General features: G+C 38.1%; 2 protein-coding genes across 6 annotated transcripts; both read right to left on the bottom strand.

Moving 5' to 3' along the window:
- Positions 1 to 10,353: 10,353 nt before the first annotated feature.
- Positions 10,354 to 12,402, bottom strand: LOC116209422 (probable prefoldin subunit 2). The gene is made up of 2 exons (XM_031543053.1): positions 12,136 to 12,402; positions 10,354 to 11,047 (listed from the first exon to the last, which is right to left on the bottom strand). Exon 2 carries the CDS (start codon positions 11,039 to 11,041, stop codon positions 10,601 to 10,603), a length of 441 nt encoding a protein of 146 aa, XP_031398913.1. The 5' UTR covers positions 11,042 to 11,047; positions 12,136 to 12,402; the 3' UTR covers positions 10,354 to 10,600.
- Positions 12,403 to 15,647: 3,245 nt separating this feature from the next.
- On the bottom strand, positions 15,648 to 19,933 carry LOC116208571 (cysteine synthase-like). 5 transcript variants are annotated; one of them, XM_031542084.1, is made up of 11 exons: positions 19,843 to 19,933; positions 19,422 to 19,477; positions 19,163 to 19,272; positions 18,918 to 18,975; positions 18,276 to 18,539; positions 17,906 to 18,043; positions 17,687 to 17,738; positions 17,303 to 17,382; positions 16,598 to 16,657; positions 16,137 to 16,217; positions 15,648 to 15,906 (listed from the first exon to the last, which is right to left on the bottom strand). In XM_031542084.1, exons 2-11 carry the CDS (start codon positions 19,461 to 19,463, stop codon positions 15,814 to 15,816), a joined length of 978 nt encoding a protein of 325 aa, XP_031397944.1. In that variant the 5' UTR covers positions 19,464 to 19,477; positions 19,843 to 19,933; the 3' UTR covers positions 15,648 to 15,813. The 5 variants fall into 5 exon arrangements, with proteins under 5 accessions (XP_031397944.1, XP_031397945.1, XP_031397948.1 ...); XM_031542085.1 differs by having other exon boundaries at positions 19,422 to 19,503; positions 19,843 to 19,886; XM_031542088.1 differs by lacking the exon at positions 19,843 to 19,933 and adding an exon at positions 19,763 to 19,781.
- Positions 19,934 to 21,470: the final 1,537 nt, after the last annotated feature.

The raw sequence follows: 21,470 nt of genomic DNA, 5'->3' as shown, positions 1-21,470 counted from the left end.
GAATATGTTGGTATTTTTTAATTCAATTTATTTAATAAAACATACTAATTTTAGTCACGAGTAATAATCCCCGCATATGCTAGTATAGTGTCTTGTAAGAAGTAAAGGATCGTGAGACCCTCATGATAGATGTAATATAATGATTATAATCATAAATTCAACTAGTAACACTCAAATTTGTGTGCAGGCCCCCAAAAATAAAATTAGAATTTATCTAGAATACTGTTGGGAATTATAATCTCACATTCAAAAAATGAAAGAGCAACCATGAGTTTATATGAGACTTGTATACCACCACTTATCAGCTCGAGCTTTTAAGTGGATATGGGACTACGTCCGTATAAGTCTAATAGAAATTTAATATGGTATCAAAATCAGGTTACGTATATGCGCGTCCACGCCGTGTACGTACCCACATCACGCCAGGCCCAATATATTCTAGTGCAGCCAAGAGCGCCCCTCGTGTTAGCGTCCCCCTTCTCTCAAGCGTGGAGAATAAAGCCCGGCTCGATGTCAATTGTTGACGGCGGATGTTTAATGGCTCATGACAACGTGTAGGCAGAAATAGACCACATATTGCACATGAGGACGGGTATTCGAAATTATAATCCCACATTGAAAAAATAAAAGAACAATCATGGTTTATATGAGATTTATATACCACCACTTATCAGCTCGAACTTTTAAATAAATATGGGTCCAGGTCCGTATAAATCCAAGAAAAATTTAATAACTCCTTCGATAATAAAAAAAGAAGTGGTCGTTCTTTTTATTTGCCGACTTCTAACAGTGAATATAGGATTAAATGCATGCTTTGTCTCGATCGAACTAACTCGATAATTGTGGAAGATTGGATATATATATATATAACTCTAGCACTCATGAATGTGTATGCCTAAACAATATATTGAGCTTCTATGCATGATTAGGCGCTTTTTTTCGTCAGTAGATTTTTTCTTATAATGTGCGCACAATCTGGTATTTGGAATAGTATCAAGCAATATATTATAATATATTACTTTTGTTAGAATATTTTCATGCTAATATATATATATATACACATATATATACACACACATAGTGTGCACCATCGTATCACTGACAATTCAAGATCCCGGAAATGGTTGAGTTGGCTTTTTTTGGGTAGACTGAGCGAGTTGGCTTTGGATAATATTTTCATAAAGCATACATGCAATCAATGTGCTTAGAGGTCTTTAATTAATTAATTCATTCATTCATGCAGATGATGTAAAATACAAACTCAACAAACATCGATTGGTTCAAGCGATTCGACGTTTGTTCCACTTAAGTAAAGTCTTAGCTTCGAGTCATTATGAATGTAAAAAATTCATACTGGAAGAGTTTTATTCTTCAATGGACCAACCCGACTTGATTGGATTAGTCGAAACTCAATTGATTTTTTAAATATTAGAATTCATAGCAAAAAATACAAGTAGAACTCTTGTTTTACAAAAATAAGTAAAGATACGGGGGGGAGTTGGATTCGTAACATCTACGGAACCGACACGAGGGCTTTCCATTAGGCCGCCATGCCTTTGGTGACAAAAATAAGTTGGCTTAGGTAACATATAAAGTTATCAACAGTCAGTTTGTCCTCTAGCATGTGTCCAAAATATTATATCGTGTATGGCCCCATCCATAAAATATATATGCAGGCAATTAGACAAATTAATTAATTAATTAATTAATGACAAGATCTGCGAGTCTTTAATCAAATATATCAAGTTGTCGCAAACTGTAGAGATTTTGTTGGTTTCTTTATCGAGATTTCCTTCTGACTTTTGCTGCCACATAAAATTAATTATTAATTTATTAGGTAAAACCAATTAGTAAGTGAGGTACACGAAATTAGTAAAGAAATGAAAACGAAAAATTATGAGAAAGCAAGTTACGTTAAAAGAAAATTGAATTCAAAATCTCTCAATTTCTTGTTAAGAGCAAATATCGTTATATTGAATCCGATTAATTTTTCGTTCATATCATTTTATTGCAATTTTTTATTCCAATTTTATTTCGAGAAAGATTATTCTTTTCTATAAATATTTTCTCTTTTTCTTTAAAGAAAATATTTCTCCTTAAAACTAAATTTTTTGAATGAATTTTCACTTGCGAAAATTTACACAATTCCCATGTTGTAAAGATTTCAAAAATCCAGAAGATGTTCTTGAGCTGGAAGAACATTTGGGCATTGCATAAAACAGGACCAATTTTCAAGCTCATCTCGATCATATTCCTGAGATATTTTCTATCATGCACGCATTCGAGAAAGAAGACATATAATCTAGACGTGGGTCCAGCATATTACGTCTTAGCAAATTCCAAGTAAATATATATAGCTATAGATACATACTCACACGATCTTATTTGACATCGACATTGACTACTGAATTTTCGGAGCAAATTCCAACTAAATATATATAGCTATAGATATATACTCACATGATCTTATTTGACATTGACATTGACTACTGAATTTTCGGTTATAATAAAAATATTGCAGGTATGATAAAATAATAGAAAAGAGAAATAAAAAGTCATGAGAAATCTCAATAATGATTATCACATCTGATCACCTTTTAATTTTATGAGAAAGTGTATATTGATAGATATGTAAAATTGCTTTTCTCTAATATTGATAGATTAGAGAAATTAGTTTAGATTAGATTTTCTTTTATGGTTGAAAAGAAAATTGTATTTTAATTTGTTCGTAGGACTACATATGCAACATGTCAGCTTCCACGACAGGTGTCTATGTCCCCAAAATTCCATTCATTGAGCGCACTCAAACCTGACGCATTTTCTTTTGGGCTAATTAAGTCACTGAAAAAAAAATTATTATTTGGTTTCACATATATAATCAATAATTCGTTACCCATGATAACAATTTTATTTGCACAAAGAAACACATTATGTGATTTTAACTAGGAACATATATATACGACAGGAGATCCAAGGGGCTCGATCGAATGACCTCATCGGGGGCTTCAGCCTACCTCTGAATTAAGCTCAGTCATGCGCGTAATGTGTAGTGGCAGCGGACTCATGGGCGACGGTCTTGATATATCATAGCATATGTACGCATGGGTCAAAATAATTTGTGGATATTAAGGGGCGGAGTTCTATTCTCTGAATTTAACAGCGAACTATAGAAGGCGGCATCGATCTTGAGATGCAAAGCTAGCAGGTACTGATCGATGGCTTCACCCAAAAATTTGGTGCCTGCCAATTGACGAAGGATCGATGCGTCCTAATCGAAGAGTCAATTTCCTTTCCTTTTGCTTATAATAGAAGAATCTCTCATTGATCATCATCTTCTTCTTCTTCAACTGTATCATCATCATATCATCACCACCACATCATTATCATCTCGATAAATCAAAGTAATTCAATTTGAAGCTTAAATCCTGATGGAATTACGTCAGGGGCTTTGGATTCTTGGCAAAGGGTAGACGTTCTTCAAATTGATTTACTCTTTGAAAGCAAACGCACGCTGTCGGCAATCCTCTAGACAAGCTCCTAAATTAGTTACCAACCTTATTACGATAATCAACCTCGTCTATGTTTTTCAACGAGCTGCATCTAACCAAAGCTGAGTTTGCTCGCCACGATTCAACGGTCATCAAATGTACACGTGCTGATTTCGATTGTGTCGACTCTCTTCATGTGTTTTTTATAGGGGAATGCGACGGCTTTTTGTCCCGATGATGAACATCCTTTTCTTCTATATGTACGTTGGGCCTGGAGCACACAATCCCAAGTTGTCAAACGTATAGATACAAAGACAATAGAGCATGCGGGACATTTATTCTTTGCAGACTATTGTCTTCCGCACTCCCGAGAAAAAGATTTAAAAAAAGAAGAAGAAGCAATTACCAATAAAATTATGGATTGCTGAATGAGGGTTGGACAGAATATTTTTAATCTAATGGAAAAATAATTTGCATCTCGAGATCATGCAAAATAAGACAACAATGCACCCTTTGATAAAAAGTCTTAGAAATCTTGTCTTGAGTTGATTGCTAGCCATCCCTTTGTTTTTTTCTTTTATTTTTTTTGCCCCTTTGTCTTTTGTTTCAACTTTATGGGGTGAGGAGATTTGATTATATATCCAATTGATATTATGTTATGTCCCGTAAAGGTTGAGCCCTTGCAAGCCCTAGTATACGTAGGTAAGTGGACATAGAAGCAACACATCTTTCCTCGATTATATGCATTGTAATTGTTGGGACGGTTTCTCGTCTATATGGAGAATGGTGAGGGTGGGTGTTGGAGGTAATCTCACATGAAAAAGTTGAGAGGAAATTAATAGGTTTATAAGAAACAATAATCTAGCAACCTAAAGAGTCGACACAGAATGGCTGAATCCTCACATACCGTGTGAGGTGAAATTCATTAGAATAAATAGCAGTTTACAGAGATCTAAGTATGTAAACAATCTATATATGACTAAAATACATGAACTATACATGGTAAGCAATAATGACAAATATTCGTGCAAATCTTCTCTATTACTCTCCCGCAAGCCGAACGGGGAGTTTTCCACGTGAAGCTTGGAGCGGATGTCAGCAAAGCGTGAAGAAGGTAATCCTTTTGTGAAACCATCAGCTAGTTGATCATCCGAGTTAATGAAGCGAATTGATAATTGCTTGCGCATGAAACGCTCTCGCACAAAGTGATAGTCAATCTCAATGTGCTTGGTTCGAGCATGAAAAATAGGATTCGCCGTAAGATATATCGCAGATATATTATCACACCAAAGTGTTGGAGGGTGATGCTGCGAAACCCCGAGTTCCAAAAGAAGAGACTGCAGCCATAAGATCTCAGCAGTGGCATTTGCGAGGCTCTTGTATTCGGACTCGGTACTCGATCGAGCAACTGTCTTCTGCTTTTTAAAGCTCCAAAAGACGGGGTTTGAGCCAAGAAAAACAACAAATCCACTGACAGAGCGACGATCATCAAGATTACCGGCCCAATCAGCATCAGAGAAGCCATGAATAGATGATGTAGAACTTTGACGAATATGAAGTCCATAGGTAATTATACCCTTGAGGTATCTCAGGATGCGTTTTACAGCCAACCAGTGAATGGTAGTGGGACGGTGCATGAATTGACATACCTGATTGACCGCATAGGCGATGTCAGGTCTGGTCATCGAGAGATATTGCAGACTACCCACCACACTCCTATAGAGAGAAGGATCATCAAAAAGATCTCCATCATGAAGCGAAAGCCGGGAGCCTGATGTGACCGGAGAGTTGATAAGCTTACACTCCAACATAGAAGTTCGAGCTAGAATGTCATGAGTGTACTTGGACTGTGTCAGATAGAGTCCAGTACTATCAGTGCGAGCCTCCATCCCAAGAAAGAAATGGAGAGGACCAAGGTCCTTCATGGCAAATTCCTGTTGTAAGGCAGTAATAATTGATCAAAAAGGCGCACCTGGTGTCTCGGTCAAGATAATATCATCAACATAGACCAGGAGATAAACAAGATAATCAGATCCTCGCAGAATGAATAGCAAGGGGTCAGCCTTAGAATCTGAAAAGCCAAGTCGCTGAAGATAAGTATTGAGACACTGGAACCAGGCTCGGGGGGCCTGCTTGAGCCCATAGAGAGATCGGCGAAGACGACAGACATAGTCAGGGCGAGAAGTATCAATAAAGCCAGGGGGTTGAGTCATATAAACCTCCTCACTGAGATACCCATGAAGAAATGCATTCTTCACATCTAGTTGTCGAATCGGCCATTGAGAGGAAACAACGAGAGAGAGAATAGTCCGAATAGTAATCGGCTTGATCACTGGACTGAATGTCTCTAAATAATCAACACCTTCTCTCTTATTGAAGCCCTTTGCCACCAGACGAGCCTTATAGCGATCAATGGTTCCATCAGCCATTCTGCTTGATGCGGTAGACCCATTTGCAGCCAACAACATTTTGCGTAGGTAATGGTAGAACAAGGTCCCAAGTGTGATTCTGGAGATATGCCAAATACTCTTCTTCCATCGCCGCTCGCCAAGTGGAGTGTTTGCGAGCCTGAGCAAATGTTTGAGATTCCTGCAAAGCAGCAGAAACAGAGAAAGCCAAAGGGTGGCGAGATATAGAAAATCGAGGAGGAGGTAGATTACCATCCTTAGACCGCGTCATCATCCTGTGAGTGTTCTGAGTAGCAGGTGCAGCATCAGTACCCATAGCATCCTCAGTCGAAACTCTAGAACTCGTAGACTGGTCATGAGCCTCGGGAGCAAGAATGGGTGACTCGGTAGATAAGGTGGCAGATCCACCAAACTCATGAAATGGAATCAATACAGATGATGGAATAGGAATAGAAGTAGAAGTTATACTGGAAGAAGAGGGATTAGACATGCCAGTAGCAAATGCAGGGCTAGAAGAGGATCGACCGGCATCCACCGAGATAGGCGCACCTGTCCTGAAAGGGAAAGAATACTCATCGAAAACAACTTGAGTAGACAGAAAAATGCGACCAGTAGTGGGATTCAGACACCGATAACCCTGATAATGATAAGGATATCCAAAGAAGACACAAGGTTGAGATCGAGGTTCTAGCTTATGACGTGTGTAAGGACGTAAGTATGGATAGCAAAGACATCCAAACACCCGTAAGGAAGAGTAATCGGGTTGATGACCATGAAGTATCTCATAAGGAGATTTGAAATCAGGGGATTTTGTAGGTAACCTATTAATAAGGTACACTGCTGTTTCGAAAGCAAAATCCCAAAATTTTGGTGGAATAGAAGAATGAGAAAGTAATGTGAGACCCATGTCAACAATATGACGGTGTTTGCGTTCAGCTGAATCATTTTGTTGAGGAACATGAGGACAGGAGATACGGTGAAAAATACCATTGTTCTGCAGTTCAGATTGAAAGTCTGTAGAGAGAAACTTTTTTGCACCATCTGATTGAAAATACTTGATTCGATGCCTGTAGAGATTCTCGATTTGAAGACGAAATGCTCGAAAGACACTAAGTACATCAGATCGAGATTTAATAACATAAAACCAAGAATATTTACTATAATCATCAAGAAAGTGAATATAGTAATGATGACCGGTATGTGAAGTGATGGTGCAGGACCCCAAATGTCGGTATGAACAAGTTCGAATAAAGAGGTGCTTTTATGAAGAGTAGGTGGAAAAGAATTATTTATTATCTTTCCTTCTTGACAAGCAGGACAGATATGACCGATATGATCATTATTCAGAGAGTATGAAGTACTTAAAGCACGACTAATAATGGGAAAAGACGAGTGATCAAGGCGTTGATGCCATAGAACACTTGACCCGGACATAGAGAGATGAGCTTGAGCTTGAGGACGGTCAATGCGCCTGCCTCTCGAGTGGAAACAGTAAAGTCCATCCTTAACTGGGCCACGCATAAACTCCTGATGAGTATGACGATCCTTCACAATAAAACAATCTGGGTGAAGCTAAAAAAAAAGGTATTATCTCTGGCAAATTTGGATATGGAAATAAGATTTTTGGAAATATTAGGAGCATAAAGTATGTGATTCAGATGTAAAGGTCGTGAAGAAAGTTTGATGGTAGAAGAACTAGAAGCTAAAACTGGAAGAGATTTACCATCACCCACAAAAAGATGATCAGTACTCTGATTATCATCACGAATACTGAGATTAGAAAAATCCGAAGTCACATGATGTGTGGCTCCCGGGTCTATATACCAGTCTAGGTCAGAAAGTGTCGTAGAGAACTGACAGAACGGAGCGGTGTGACCAGCTCGGTTACAGATCTGACAGAGAACTGATGAACCAGGCCGAAAAGGTTGCATTGGGCCGAGCTGCTGGGTAGGCCCAAAAGAAAAAGACCCGCGGGCGGAGGAGTTGATCGGATTGGGCCGACCGAAATAAGGCCCATGATTGATCGGGCCAATGCGCGAATCAATACGCGGGTGGGTCTGACCCAAACTAACATAACCCGACCCGTTTTGCCTTTCTTCTCCACCCGATCCCTGATTAGGGATTTTCCGCCCAACTCCATGATCAGACGAACCCCCAAAAGCACCCGAGCCGCTTCCTTTCCCGTTTCCTTTTCCTCCCTTATTTTTACCCTTGTTGTGGCCGTTTTGGTTGTGCCGACCATCAACATAATGAACTTCGACTGAAGGGGCACCGAGTATCCCAGAGAGCGGAGCCGAAGAAGCTGTGACCGGAGCCACATTCTGGACCGCCGCATAGAGCCGTCGTTCCTCATGGCCGACCAGAAGGGATTGTAGCTCTTCAGTGCTCATGGTGATCATCCTTTCTGACTGGGCAAGCACAATTGGTTCCCAATTGGGACCAAGACCGGTATAAATCTACCGATTAATCTCGACAACAGATTTGGGCTTCCCTATCTGTGAATAGCGTAGAGCATGTTCTTTGACTGCTCCAATAAATTTCGACATTGATTGGTCTCCCTTTTTCAGGTCGCGCCACTATTGATCGAGGAGATCCTCTTGTGCGGCAGTCTGTGTGAGAAAGGCAGTGGCGAGAGATGTCCAGGCTTCGTGAGAGGTCTTAGCGGAAAGGAGGGTTACACCAATTTCCTCCGTGACTGCTAGCATGATGCAGGTAAGAGCAAAATTATCCCTAGACCGCCAATTGAGAAAATCTGAGTTGAGTGTAACTGTTCCATCTGCTCCAGTTGTAGTGTTGCTCGGTACTGTGACTTTGCCTTCAACATAGTCGAGTAATCCGTATGTGGTAAGCAGAGGAGTCATTACTCATTTCCAATAAAGATAATTCCTGCCATTAAGCTTAACAGGTATAGTTGGAAAAAATGAAGGAAGAGCTGTGAGGATTGAAGGGGAAGAAGTGACAGCCATTACTGTCGAGAAGAAGATAGGAGAGTTAGAAGGATAAGCGGAAGCAAGCCGATTAGTTGGGAGTTACCCAATTGACAGCTTTGATACCATAAAGAGTCGACACAGAATGGTTGAATTCTCACATACCGTGTGGGGTGAAATTCATTAGAATAAATAGCGGTTTACAGAGATCTAAGTATGTAAACAATCTATATATGACTAACATACATGAACTATACATGGTAAGCAATAATGACAAATATTCGTGCTAATCTTCTCTATTACAACCTATTGACTTAAGCTTTTAAGTTGCAGATAAACTCAAGTCCGAAGTAAGCCTTGGATTTTTCCCAACAAGTAGTATCATAACCCAAGATAATGATCCTGGGAAAGCCCACATGACAACAGGCCCGAGTGTGGAACTTATGGCTAGTGAATGTCCTAACAATTGGTATCCGAGTCCGGAAGTGGAAGCCCGACTCGAAGTTAGTTGTGTCCAGTATGTTATTTACCATCGTATCATGAGGATTACGACGAAGTCCTCTATATGGAAAATGGTGATGGCAGGTGTTGGAAGTAATCTCACATGGAAAAGTTGAGAGGAAATTCATAGGTTTATAAGAGATAATAGTCTAACAACCTATTAGCTTAAGCTTTTAAGTTGCGGATAGACCCGAGTCCGAAGTAGGCCTGTAGATTTTTCCCAACAGTAAGGAAGCAGTACTAGTCTAGCTTCTGGTCGAGCATTGGGCAGGAACAGCATGCAATACTTCGTAGAAATCTTGTGTCTGGCGATTTCATCCGGCTAGGAGCAACATGGCCAAAACGAGGAGGTACTGTTGATGATTAATACGATGCACAAGTTTACTTTCCATAAGTGTAGAACATAAAAATGCAATAATGTAAACTCAAGGGGTAGTATCTACCTGACCCAAGTTCAAATCCCCGTGAAGCCACTTTTTCTCGACAATTTTCCTCAGTCAAAGATATACAAGTACCAAAAATCCTACTCGAGGACGCGCTTATTGTATCTCTAGAAAGGTACAATGCATTGCTATACGTGCTCAGAACTCGAAAGTCCAAAAGGCAGATTCATATGCACCTGATCGATGCGATGGCCATAAAATACATGAATCCAGCGGTTTGATGTATTCAACAGTTCCAAGCTTTTGCTATACCAACAGTTAATTGGATCTATAGAACAAAAGAGAATGATGGAAGAGATTCAGTTCCATGCTTTCTCCCCCATATGGCTATGAGGTATGCATTACTACTAATGCTCAAAACCTTTTTCCTTCCATTTCCTCAATCAGAAAAAAAGGGTTACTGTTGAGAGGAGAGCACAAGATTAGGGCTATTCGGTTTTACTCATACTGCCTCAAGGCAGGGGGCTATATGATACTGAATCAGGCAAAGCACGTAGAATCCAAATCCACGGATCAAGAGATTCGAAAACCGACTGGCAACTACAGAATATAATGGAACATTGTGCGTCTACTGATTCAAGAGCCGGAGAATAACAATCATTATCCACACCTGCATAAAAGAGATCTGAAAGTGTTCATGTTTGGCTTTTAAAATCTGGCTACAACAGCTCCAACTACAATGATTTCAAACTCAAAATGCCAATACTTTCGCAACATTAATATATGTTTAAATTGCAGCACTCGTAAATCCAGCAAATGAAAAGAGGACTGCAACTATCATTTCCAACATAATGTCCCACCGAGTGAACAAGTGCATGGACCTGTCATTTGTTTCAGCTGGCAGGACCCACGAGGACTCCTTGAGAAGAAGATCCTTCCTTTCGTGCATTTTCATCCTTGGCCGCACCATCGGGCTTCCTTATCCTTATTTTGTATTTCGCCTCGAAATTAGCCAGCTCCTTTTTCTTCTTCTCCAAGGCCTCGTTAAGCCTTGTGATCACCTCCTCAATCCCCTCTTTATTCCTCTGCACAGCAGGCAGGACTTCCCTGACAGTTCTCTCGACCAGTACACCTCCGATCATTCGGTAACACCGTCTAGAAGGATCTAAGGGCTGAATGGCATTTATGACCAGCGAATGCTCACTTGCCTCCATCTCTAGTTCGGTTATTTTTGAGTGTATCTGGTTAAGTTCAGACTTTAGGGAAGCATAAATAGTCGCGACCGCTTGTTCATTTACTGGTTCCCTGCTGTCACTCTCAGACGTGCTGGCCATGATTCTCTGGAACCAACCAAAAACAAAAAAAATGCAGATAGAGAAAGTAAGAACACCGGGAAAAAAAATGAAAAGTTGCATGATATGTTTTGTTTTATAATTCGATAATGTTTGAAAAGGCGAAACAGAACAGACAAAGATAAGACCTGGTATCACAAATTTTTCTGAGAGCTGCCCCTACATTTAATTGTGCCCTCTCTAAACAAGCGAATTATGTACACATACAACTTCCAATACTCAACCTAAGCCTGTCAAATGTTTGTCTATATCAGAAGCTGAATATTAAGTGAGATGTATTCTTCCAATAACATGTAGAAATAGATGAGATTCCACTAGAAGAAATCCCATGCTTGCAAAGGTAATATTTATGTGCTTACAAATCACATTGTTTACCTTAAATTGTTTGCTCAATAATTTAGAAATTCTTATAACACGGACAAAGTGAATTGATAGTTTTTCCTATATACCTACCATTGTAATTCACGTACAAATCTATTCGACAAAGTATAGAAGTCGTTAGAAATTTCAAATTTCATAATATTCCTTTTCATTCTGAGTTCTTAATCATTTTAGACTTCTGGTCCTCCTTAGATAGGGATGGCCATGAGCAGTGACCGAGTATCTGAATATCTGGACCTGCCCTGCCACGGATCTGGCCAAAGACGCTAACAGCCCAACCCCTCGGCAGCCCTGTGAGGCGGGGGTCAGACCAACCCTGAACCACTCACACCTACCCTTGCAACAGAGAAGCAACAAACGGATATACTCGCTCTTGCGACGGCCAAAACTATCAATTTTACATTCTCTACAATCCGTTATACCATATTATCTACGCATCACATCAAAAAATTCAACAGAAAAATGAAATTAACGACACAAATCTCAGTGCATCTATCATTATTGGCCCGAAATCAACTCACGAGCACAGACCCTTCTGGTTTCCTATGAACAAAATTGGAAAATTGATCTCATTTCTACTGACAGTTGAACAAATTAATCGTTTTTCCATTTCTGTATACCTGAGGAAGTGGATGCTGTAGGGTTAATCGAATGACCCAAATCACAACAGCAACAGTTGTGAGAAAGTGTCTAACCTGACCGTGAAGCTTCAAGGCCCGCGGTGGTCGGTGAGGTGAGGTGAGGTGAGGACGAGAGACAGAGGGAGACTGATGGACGGTGCGCACAGCAGTCGGCGTTGAGAGCCTGTCAGCACAGCGATCTGAGATGAGAGCAAGGGCGGGGGTGATGGTGAGCTGCGTACTGGAGAAGTGCCCGTTTCAGAGGGGTTAGGGCACGCACATACAGCAGAAGAGAGTAAGATTAGGAGACAAAGGAAAATGTCCTTTGTTGCCCCAAAAAAAAAAAAGAAAAGAAAAGGTTAATTAAGTAAAAACCATTTTTGAAAAACAAAAGAAACTATAATTTCTATTTTTTTTTCCTGAATTATTATCTTTCAAATTCACATTGTGGTTTTTTTTTCTTTGAAAAGACTGCTCTAGAAAAATTTGCGACTCCAGGGATTTTATGGATTGATCCTCAGTCTTTACGGGAAATTTTTATCGTGAAGGGTGACTGTTTGCGATTTAAATTCATTTTATCGAACTGGTTCAATAAGACTGATTGTTTACAATTTAGATATTTAATCACAATTTAAAGTTTAATTCGTTCCTATGGTTGCATATGCATTTCCAGGTCTTGGGATGCTTGCGAAATGGCATTTTCTTAGGGCGATGTGTCACGGACTGACATTTTGATCCTTTTTCAAGTGCACCAATAGGGTCCTACTATATCTATATATTAGTCGTAAAGTCCGTGTGTTGTAGAGAATAGTTTCACCAATTTAAAAAAAATTGTAATAAAAAATTAAAAAGAAAAATTGCTCGGAGAATCAAAAGTAAAACAAAATTAAACAAACAATATTCGAGTTTAATGGTAGAAGAACTTACTTTTTGAGAGCTTGTATATATAGGTAGAAATACCTTTCGGAAGATGAAACTAACATCATCAATCTTAAAAAATAATATGAAAAATGCAAAAAAATTAGAGAAAAATAAAAGAATGAACAATTTCGATAAAAATGAGAGAAAAAATCAAAGAATAAATTTAATCAACTCACTTATATCTAGAGAGACATAGTTTTTGAGAGCTCGCATTTAATTATAGACGTATACCTTGAGAGCTTAATAGACTCCTATTTATGTGTGTGATAATTCATATTTATAATTATCATACAGAATATAGATAAAATATAATCTATTTTTTTTCTTTTGTGAATAAATCTGATTAGTTTTTCGAAAAGAAAATATAATTTATATATCTAATCTATTTTTAAAAAAGATATCAGAAACATATAATTCATATATTTATTTTTCATACTATATATGCTAAAGGTTGTCAACATAACCATATATTAACATATTTTATATTATGTATGAATATATACTAATATATATACTTATTTTGATATTAATATTTATTTATGAAATATTAATATTTATTTTAAAAGAAATTCGAGATTATTAAGAAATACCTATACATATAATAAAATCTTCTCATTTATGTCAAATACATTATGTTATATAGATTATAAACATTAAAGAAATCAAGAAATTAAATTTTATGATGAGATAGCTTTAAAAAAATATTTTTTATTAAAATTAATTCCGAAAATTTAAAACTTTTAGAAAAAGCCTAGAAAGTTCCATTTAAAAATTCATATTGCATTCAACGGAGATCACTGTATTATTCAAAATATTTTATGGCATTTTTTATTTTATTAAATGAAATATTATTTCAAAAGATTTTGTTATTAATTTTACAATTGAGTGTAATTTAATTTAAAATTTTAAAAACTCAAAAAACCAAGAAAATTTCATTGAAGCGAAGCGTTCTAAAGCTGTCTAGGATGAAATATTAACTTCATATTAAAAATTTTAGATTATTATATAATATATAAATTATGAAAATTTAAAAAATTAAGAAATCAGATTTTATAATGAGATATCTTTTAAAATATATTTTTTATTAAAAAGTTCCGAAAATTTTAAAAAAAAATTAAAAAACCTAGAAAGTTCATTTAGAAAATTTATATTGCCTTCAATTGTATATCACCATAATATCCAAAAGATTTTATGGATTTTTCGATTTCTTAAATGGAATACTGCTTTAGAAGATTTTGCTACTAATTTTATAATCAAAGATAATTTAAAATTTTAAAAACTTAAAAAATCGAGAAAATTACATTTAGAAACGGAGCATTCTAAAGCCATCTAGCCGAGCCCACCTTTTATCTTGCTTTCATATATATATATAAATGATTGCCTTCATCATGTATATTTTATTTACGTATTCCGAGTGTTGTTGTCCTTATCATTGGAATATTTATGTTAGTTCTCAACCTTGGGGAGGTCTAGACATGGGGAGCCTCGATATTGAGGTCCCTAGGCGGTTGCGCAGGGCACGAACTCTTAGCCCGTGACAAGAATTGTCAAAGCTAGCTTTGATGGGAGGAATCCATGGAGACAAGAGTAAACAAGGAGCACAGCGGTAAGCGTGAGGATGCTTCGACTCGGGTGGGAGAGTGCTTTCCTTGGGTGTGTGTGGGGGGGGGGGGGGGGGGGGGGGGGGGGGGGGGGGGAAGCTCCAAACTTGAGCGTCGAGAATCGCTGGTCTTCATCAGCAGGGAAGCTTGTCGTGGTGATGATCAAATTGATTGACAGACTGCTAAAAAACACATCGAACAACACCCACCAAAGGCAATCACAATAAAGCAGTCCGTGTATCCCCATCCTCGTTCGAAGGAAGTTTACCTAGTTACAGAGTTGAGTTGTTGAGGTATGGTGTAGGGTGAAAGCAATGTCAAGGTGGACAGCCCCGGGGGGGGGTGGAGAATGTCTCAAGCTTGGAGAGGAATGGACCTAGGAAGCCTCAGGATTTTTTTATTTTAATTACTATTATTTAAAATTTTAATATTAAATTCTTTTAATTAGTCATTAATTTTTTTCACAATTCAACAATACAATCATTACTTTCTATCAACTATTCGTTACTTTTTCTCATAACTCAACAATACAATCATTACTTTTTATTTTTCTCCATCCACCTTATTATTACAATTCCAATTAAAAATATATATATATACATAATTAAAATGAAGTATAGTTAAGTGAACTCTATTTCCAGACGACCCATCCATATTCGGATCCCTAGACATCTGACTCCAAACTCTGAGCCCGTGACAGTTGTCATATGCATTTGCAAAGTTCATATCATGTGTAACATACATGAATTTCCGTTGAACAAAAAATGTGTATAAATTACCCTCAGAATTTGGCAAAATTTGAAACCAGTTCTCATAATTTTTTAGTAGGTATGTATATGTTCGAAAATAAATAAGTTTCTTGTCGAATGATAAGAGTTCCAACATTTTCAAAGGGTGCAACTACGTTAATACCATGTAAACAACAGTGACTCCTTGATTGTTTAAATTCAGCACAAAAAGAATGTACATAATGGAAACATCCTGCATGTATATATATCTATACGAGAACTCGTCAATAAATTGCGCACGAACTCAGATGAACAGAAAGAATGCAACTGGCAAAGATAGGTCATAAGAAGTAACCAAAATTACTCTCACTAAAAACGTAACCGAGGTATTTTAGTTACGCTTCAAGCTCCGAAAAGTCACAATAACTTTATTGAGAGAAAATCATATGCATACAGAACGGCAAAACCCCTGAACAGGTCCAGAACTAGTAAAGAAACCAGCCTCAGGGCTCGAAAATCATGCTCTCTGCCTCCTTTCTCACCGACTCAAATAGGGCTGAGGATAGGTACCTTTCGCCGAAGCTAGGAAACACCGCCTGCAAAAATTGGATTCTATCAAGCACACTGAATGCAAAGTCAAAAGAACAGCACATTGTTACTATCCAAATTATATGTCCTATTGGCTCATAAACTAGGAAATTAAATTGGTCCCAAATGATATTACCGCCAAGGCTCACAGAGAGAGAGAGAGAGAGAGAGAGAGAGAGAGAGAGAGAGAGAGAGAGAACTCAAAAAAGAACCACAGCAGGAAAAAAGAAGGGCTTACCACTATCAATTTTCCAGCATTCTCAGGCCTCTTTGCGTATTCAATTGCCGCTGCGGTTGCTGCACCAGATGATATTCCGACCTGCATCAGATTGTTCATGTTAGAGAAAGGCTGAAAGGAAAGAACAAGTAATTCATCAGAAGCCTATTAAAAGCATAGGTTATATGATGTATCAATATTTACAGGATGCAGGATCAAATAAGAAGTCCCTTCAGTATCATCCTGGTATGTGAATGAGAAGAGGACCATGCTCCATTGAAGTAGAAAGTTTCTCTTAAAGGACAATCATAAGAATCCATAACGTGAACATCTTCGAGGCACCAAAAGCAAAGAGCTGTTTTCTCGCATGATCAGTGTACTGTGTTGAACAGCAAGCATATTTTCTGTATCGCCGAATGATGTACAGAAGAAAAGGCAGAGTCCACAGAATCATTTGAGATTGGAATGTTTGAATAACTTACAAGTAAACCTTCTTTCAGTGCAAGAAGCTTTGCTGTCTCAATCGCTTCATCACTTGATATCTGTGGAATACCATGCATGTCAGATTTGAGAGGTGGGCAAGCTATGTGATGACCAAAAGTGAGAAATAAAGCACAATTCACCAGGATTGAATGGGATTGCAAATTAGGCAGGTCCATAAGACTCTATCTCCCCAGCTATAAACTATCGAGTGCATTTAATTTTTCAACTCGTTAATTTTTGGATGAGCAAGATCAAGACCATGTGTTGATTGGTGTGAGGGATCTTCAAATAGCATGCAAGTTCATTCCACTGTGAGTTTATGATATTTAATCATATGGTACCCCGGGATACATTCTTAAGCTTAGACAATTGCGAAGGTCAACCGCATATTTGTCTATTTGTGAGAAACTATACACAGCAACATAAAGGAGCATGGTTCAGACTTCAGCCCCATATCTAACTAGAGAAAAAGAAAATGAAGTAGCATGGTCAGACCTCAAACAGTTCCTAACTAGTAAACTAACTCATGGCTAGGGAGAGAGGAAAACGAGCAAAACCTTAATGACTCCACCTAGCATGAATTATAGAGCTTCAAAATCATCATTTGACATTTTCTAGTGATACCTAATGGTGACGCCAGTCTTTTCACGCAAAATATACTTGGAGAAGAAGTACTAATTCTAAATCAGAAGAATAATGCTTACTTGAATGACTTCATCAATGAGGTTGAGTTCCAAAACACCTGGAATGAAACCAGCACCTATTCCTTGGATCTTGTGTGGACCTAACCCCAAAGTGGATAATATTGATGACATCATTCTATTATACAAAATGGATAAATCCTTTTTTTTTTTGGAGAAAAAAACAGATAAATCTTTTTTGATTGAAACCGAAGCATCTCTACTTCTCCACTAAATCTCTTCACCTAACCCCTTCTCTACAGTTTTTCTTCTTTTCGCCTGGCTCTTAACAAAAATATAGGTGCAAACTTCCTGCATCCCTTAGAAATGTCTTGGGCAAGGTTATGTGTGGATTAAACGCACCCCAGAAGGTGTAATATATGTTAAGAGTTTAATAATGTAGCTCACCAGGCTTTCCCCCAGCTAGGACGGGACTTTCAACTGGTTCCACACCAATAAGCTGCAAATAAGAGAGATGAAATTAATATCAATAAGATCAGAAATGGGAAATAATGGCCAAATGCATATAACAAGAATAAAATTACATTCACTCCAAAAAATTATCCTCACGCTTAAGCTAATTAAGTATCTCATAAAAGAATGGAGAAACTGAGAAATCCAGCTCACCTTTATGTTTGGGTTTTGCTCTTTAAGGTACTTTCCAGCACCAGTAATAGTCCCACCTGTACCTATCCCAGAGACAAAGGCATCGATTTTGCCACCAGAGCCTTGCCATACCTCAGGTCCAGTTGTTTCGTAGTGTATCTATAATAAAAACAAAAAGAACTGAGCTGCTGCATAACAAGTGTCCGTTTGTTGTATAAAACTCTGCCACTTGTCCATTTGCTTGGTTTTCAAAAGCAAAGAGATATAACAGATTTTCATGGATTGAACTTCACAAGATATAATTCTGCAGGTCTTGCAAACTGTATGTAATCCAGAAATTTTTGCCATAGTTTCCATGTTAAAAAGAAAGGGAAAATCATGATAGTTGTACCTTTGGGTTAGCAGGGTTTTCAAACTGTTGGAGTATGTAAGCGTTGGGAGTCTTGGCCAATATCTCCTCTGCCTTCTGAACAGCCCCCTTCATACCTTTAGCAGGATCTGTTAAGACCAGCTCAGCACCAAAAGCTCGGAGGATGATTCTTCTCTCCAAACTCATGGAGGCAGGCATCGTGATAATGAGCTTGTAACGTTTTGCTGCTGCCATGAAAGCCAGCCCGATACCAGTATTTCCACTTGTCGGCTCAATTAGCACGCTCTGGGTAAAAGGAAAATAGAGTCAAGGTCAGTCTTTCAGGGGAAGAACTCACTGGTAATAACAAGTAAAATACAGAACAATGAAAAATTTCTTTCATTGTCAACCCAAATACAAAATTGAACCATTTCTGCAACGAGACTAGCACTAGTGTTGTGTAATGTGAAAATCAAGATACAAAGCCAAACGAAAAATAAGCTTAAAACAAAATTTTTAATAGAGCTTTAAATTCTCAAGTATTACTAACAAGCTTCTCATGAATAGTCCTTCATGAGCAAGGAATCTAGCATTTTGAGCAAACATCTACCAAGAACCAACTTCTGGAGCGCAGCTCGTATTTTGGGAGATCAATAAAATAAGAACTATAAGATAAGAACCAACCTGCCCTGGTGTTATAAGGCCCTTTGCTTCAGCATCAGCAATCATACTATATCCAATCCTGCGTAAATTTCAATATATGAATCATTGAACTAACTTTCAAAGACAGCAGCCCATACCTATGAAGCTAAAGACGAAATTTGACAGAGCCAGATCCCAAACATGAAACGAATTAAATGCCCCAAAGTACAACGCTAAAGAAGTACCTGCCTTTTTCAACCAAAAAAAAAAAGAACAGAAAAAAGTACCTGTCTTTAACACTAGAGCAGGGCTCCATCATTTCGAGCTTGGCAGCAATACGAGCGACACAGCCATCCACTACATTATTGAGGTATACCAATGGTGTATTCCCAATCAACTGTCACACCCACAAAAATCACAATCAATGGAGATACAGAAAGCAAGAAACCATTGAACTTCCCATCTTCCAATATACCCACAATTAAATTGCCCATGAAACGCAGTGAAATCAAATCTGCCGATAGTAAGACGACTGAGAGTACTCACTTCGGTGACATCCTTGGCAATCCCAGACTTCTCAACAGCCATCTCTTCCCAAATTGCTGGCAACAGAGCAAAAGTTCAACCACTGAGTGGAGCAGATATAATTGAATCCGTCAAGCTCCCAAAGCAACACAAGACAAACAGGATGAACAACTGACAGAATCGACCCAATCCAGTAATGGACGAAGAAACCAAACCAACGGTGTTCCTTTCTCTACCTAGTGCAGCTCCGGGCTACGTTGATTTATAGGGACAGTTATTGTCCCGTTCTAATCTTAGATTAACCGAAACTCAAAGGGCAATAAATAACACAAACAATCCCTAATTGCCAACAAGAAGAGAACCCTTTTTGGCCGCCACATGAGATGAAAATGGGGAACACCAAATCAATTCGTTGATGGCGAGGACTAGGGAAATGACATACCTTGACAATGACTCCCAGGTGAATTCGATGCTTACGCCGATTTAAGACAAACCCCGATTGATGAACCTGCAAAAGGGGTTTAAATAGGGATGCCATTATTGGAATTAATTAATCAAAATTGCATTTTTTTCCACCCTCAATATTTGTCTTCTTTTTTTTTTTCCATTTTCTTTCAACCCTATTCCGACGTCTAAGCAAAAGGTTGCGGACGTGAACGACAGTCGGGCTATGGTGACATTTCGGTCTTTCTCAGGAACCAATCAGGAAATTTTTGGGACGAATCGAGTCTGAATTTGTGGCGAAGTTAAACACTGAATCTGACCCAATCGGATTGTGGCCATTCGTTGGTGATGATATTCCTTCTGATATTTCCCGTGAGCTTCGCTTTCTTTTTTGGAAGTCATTTGTTGGAATTGGAAATCACAAAATGGTCGATCTTTCTGTCGGGACCTTCGCATGCCCCCACAGAGGTGCCGTGGTGCCAAGGCCATTTCTCTGATTTGTGTAACCCTTGGATCAAATTTTTATAGTCAAATCCACATTATAAATAATAAACGAAACTATTTAATGGCATATTGGATCCAAAATGATTTTCTGAAAGAATTAATAACAAAAAAAAAATCAAAATCTTCACGCTTTAATAATTTTATCGCGACCTTTTTTTCTTTACACAGAAATTCATTAACTATCGATTTGATATTAATATTAGTACGTCGTCAACTTTTTCGTTAAGTTCAATGACACGTACCTCATGGTGGTTGGTCGAGTGGCCTCGGAGAACTTTCTTTAATAAAAATTGATCGAATTGATCCAGTAGAACCATGTTGGGGTCGGGTTGTGGCGGTGGCGGATCTTCATGAGCCGACTGCGCCGAATTGTTAGATGCAGCCCGTCGTGGAGGATTTAGAACCCCCTGAGACCCATCATTCCCAGCTTAAGAGTTTGTTGCACTCCTGGTTAGAACCATTGTTTCTTCTCAGTAGTGGAAAACAGTCATTGTGATGACTTTTCGTATCGTTTCCCATAGACAACGCTAATGTTAGGATCTCAGTTTTCGGACCTTGATCACGTGCAAGTCATGAGCCTCGAGTGTTCTCGAGCGACATGCAAAAGGGGGAAGAATGGGAGGGAATTCTGATTTCCCTTTTTCGATGCTTAAATAAGAGTGTACTCGAAAAGTAAAAGAAATTGAACTTAGGGTTTAGGAGTACATGACCAGTATTTATAGGAGTCCCGAGATATTTGTATCGAGATATCGTAATCTGTACAGAGAATCTATCTATATATCATGAGGATATTCTAGAGATAATATAAGATATATTAGGAGATATAAATAAGGAAATATACTTAATATGATTTAATTACCCAACGTAGAGTATTAATGTGGACCCATAATGATTAGTTGGGCCAAACAGGTCGGGCCAATTTTCTGGTTCCTAACATAATATATTATTACTTTTATACCACTTATTTATATATGTTATAATATCTTTAAATAATAGATTCGGAATGTTTATGGATCTTCACGTATCGATAGAGGGAAAAAGAATATTTTTTGTAATTTGAATAGTTTTGTAATGTTAGGTAAAAATAATATTTTAGAAATAACTGATAATATCATAATGATA

This window comes from Punica granatum, chromosome 5, assembly GCF_007655135.1.
Source record: "Punica granatum isolate Tunisia-2019 chromosome 5, ASM765513v2, whole genome shotgun sequence".
Taxonomy (NCBI): domain Eukaryota; kingdom Viridiplantae; phylum Streptophyta; class Magnoliopsida; order Myrtales; family Lythraceae; genus Punica; species Punica granatum.
The sequence above is the reverse complement of the archived record's forward strand: the minus strand, read 5'-3'. Positions and strand labels throughout refer to the sequence as shown.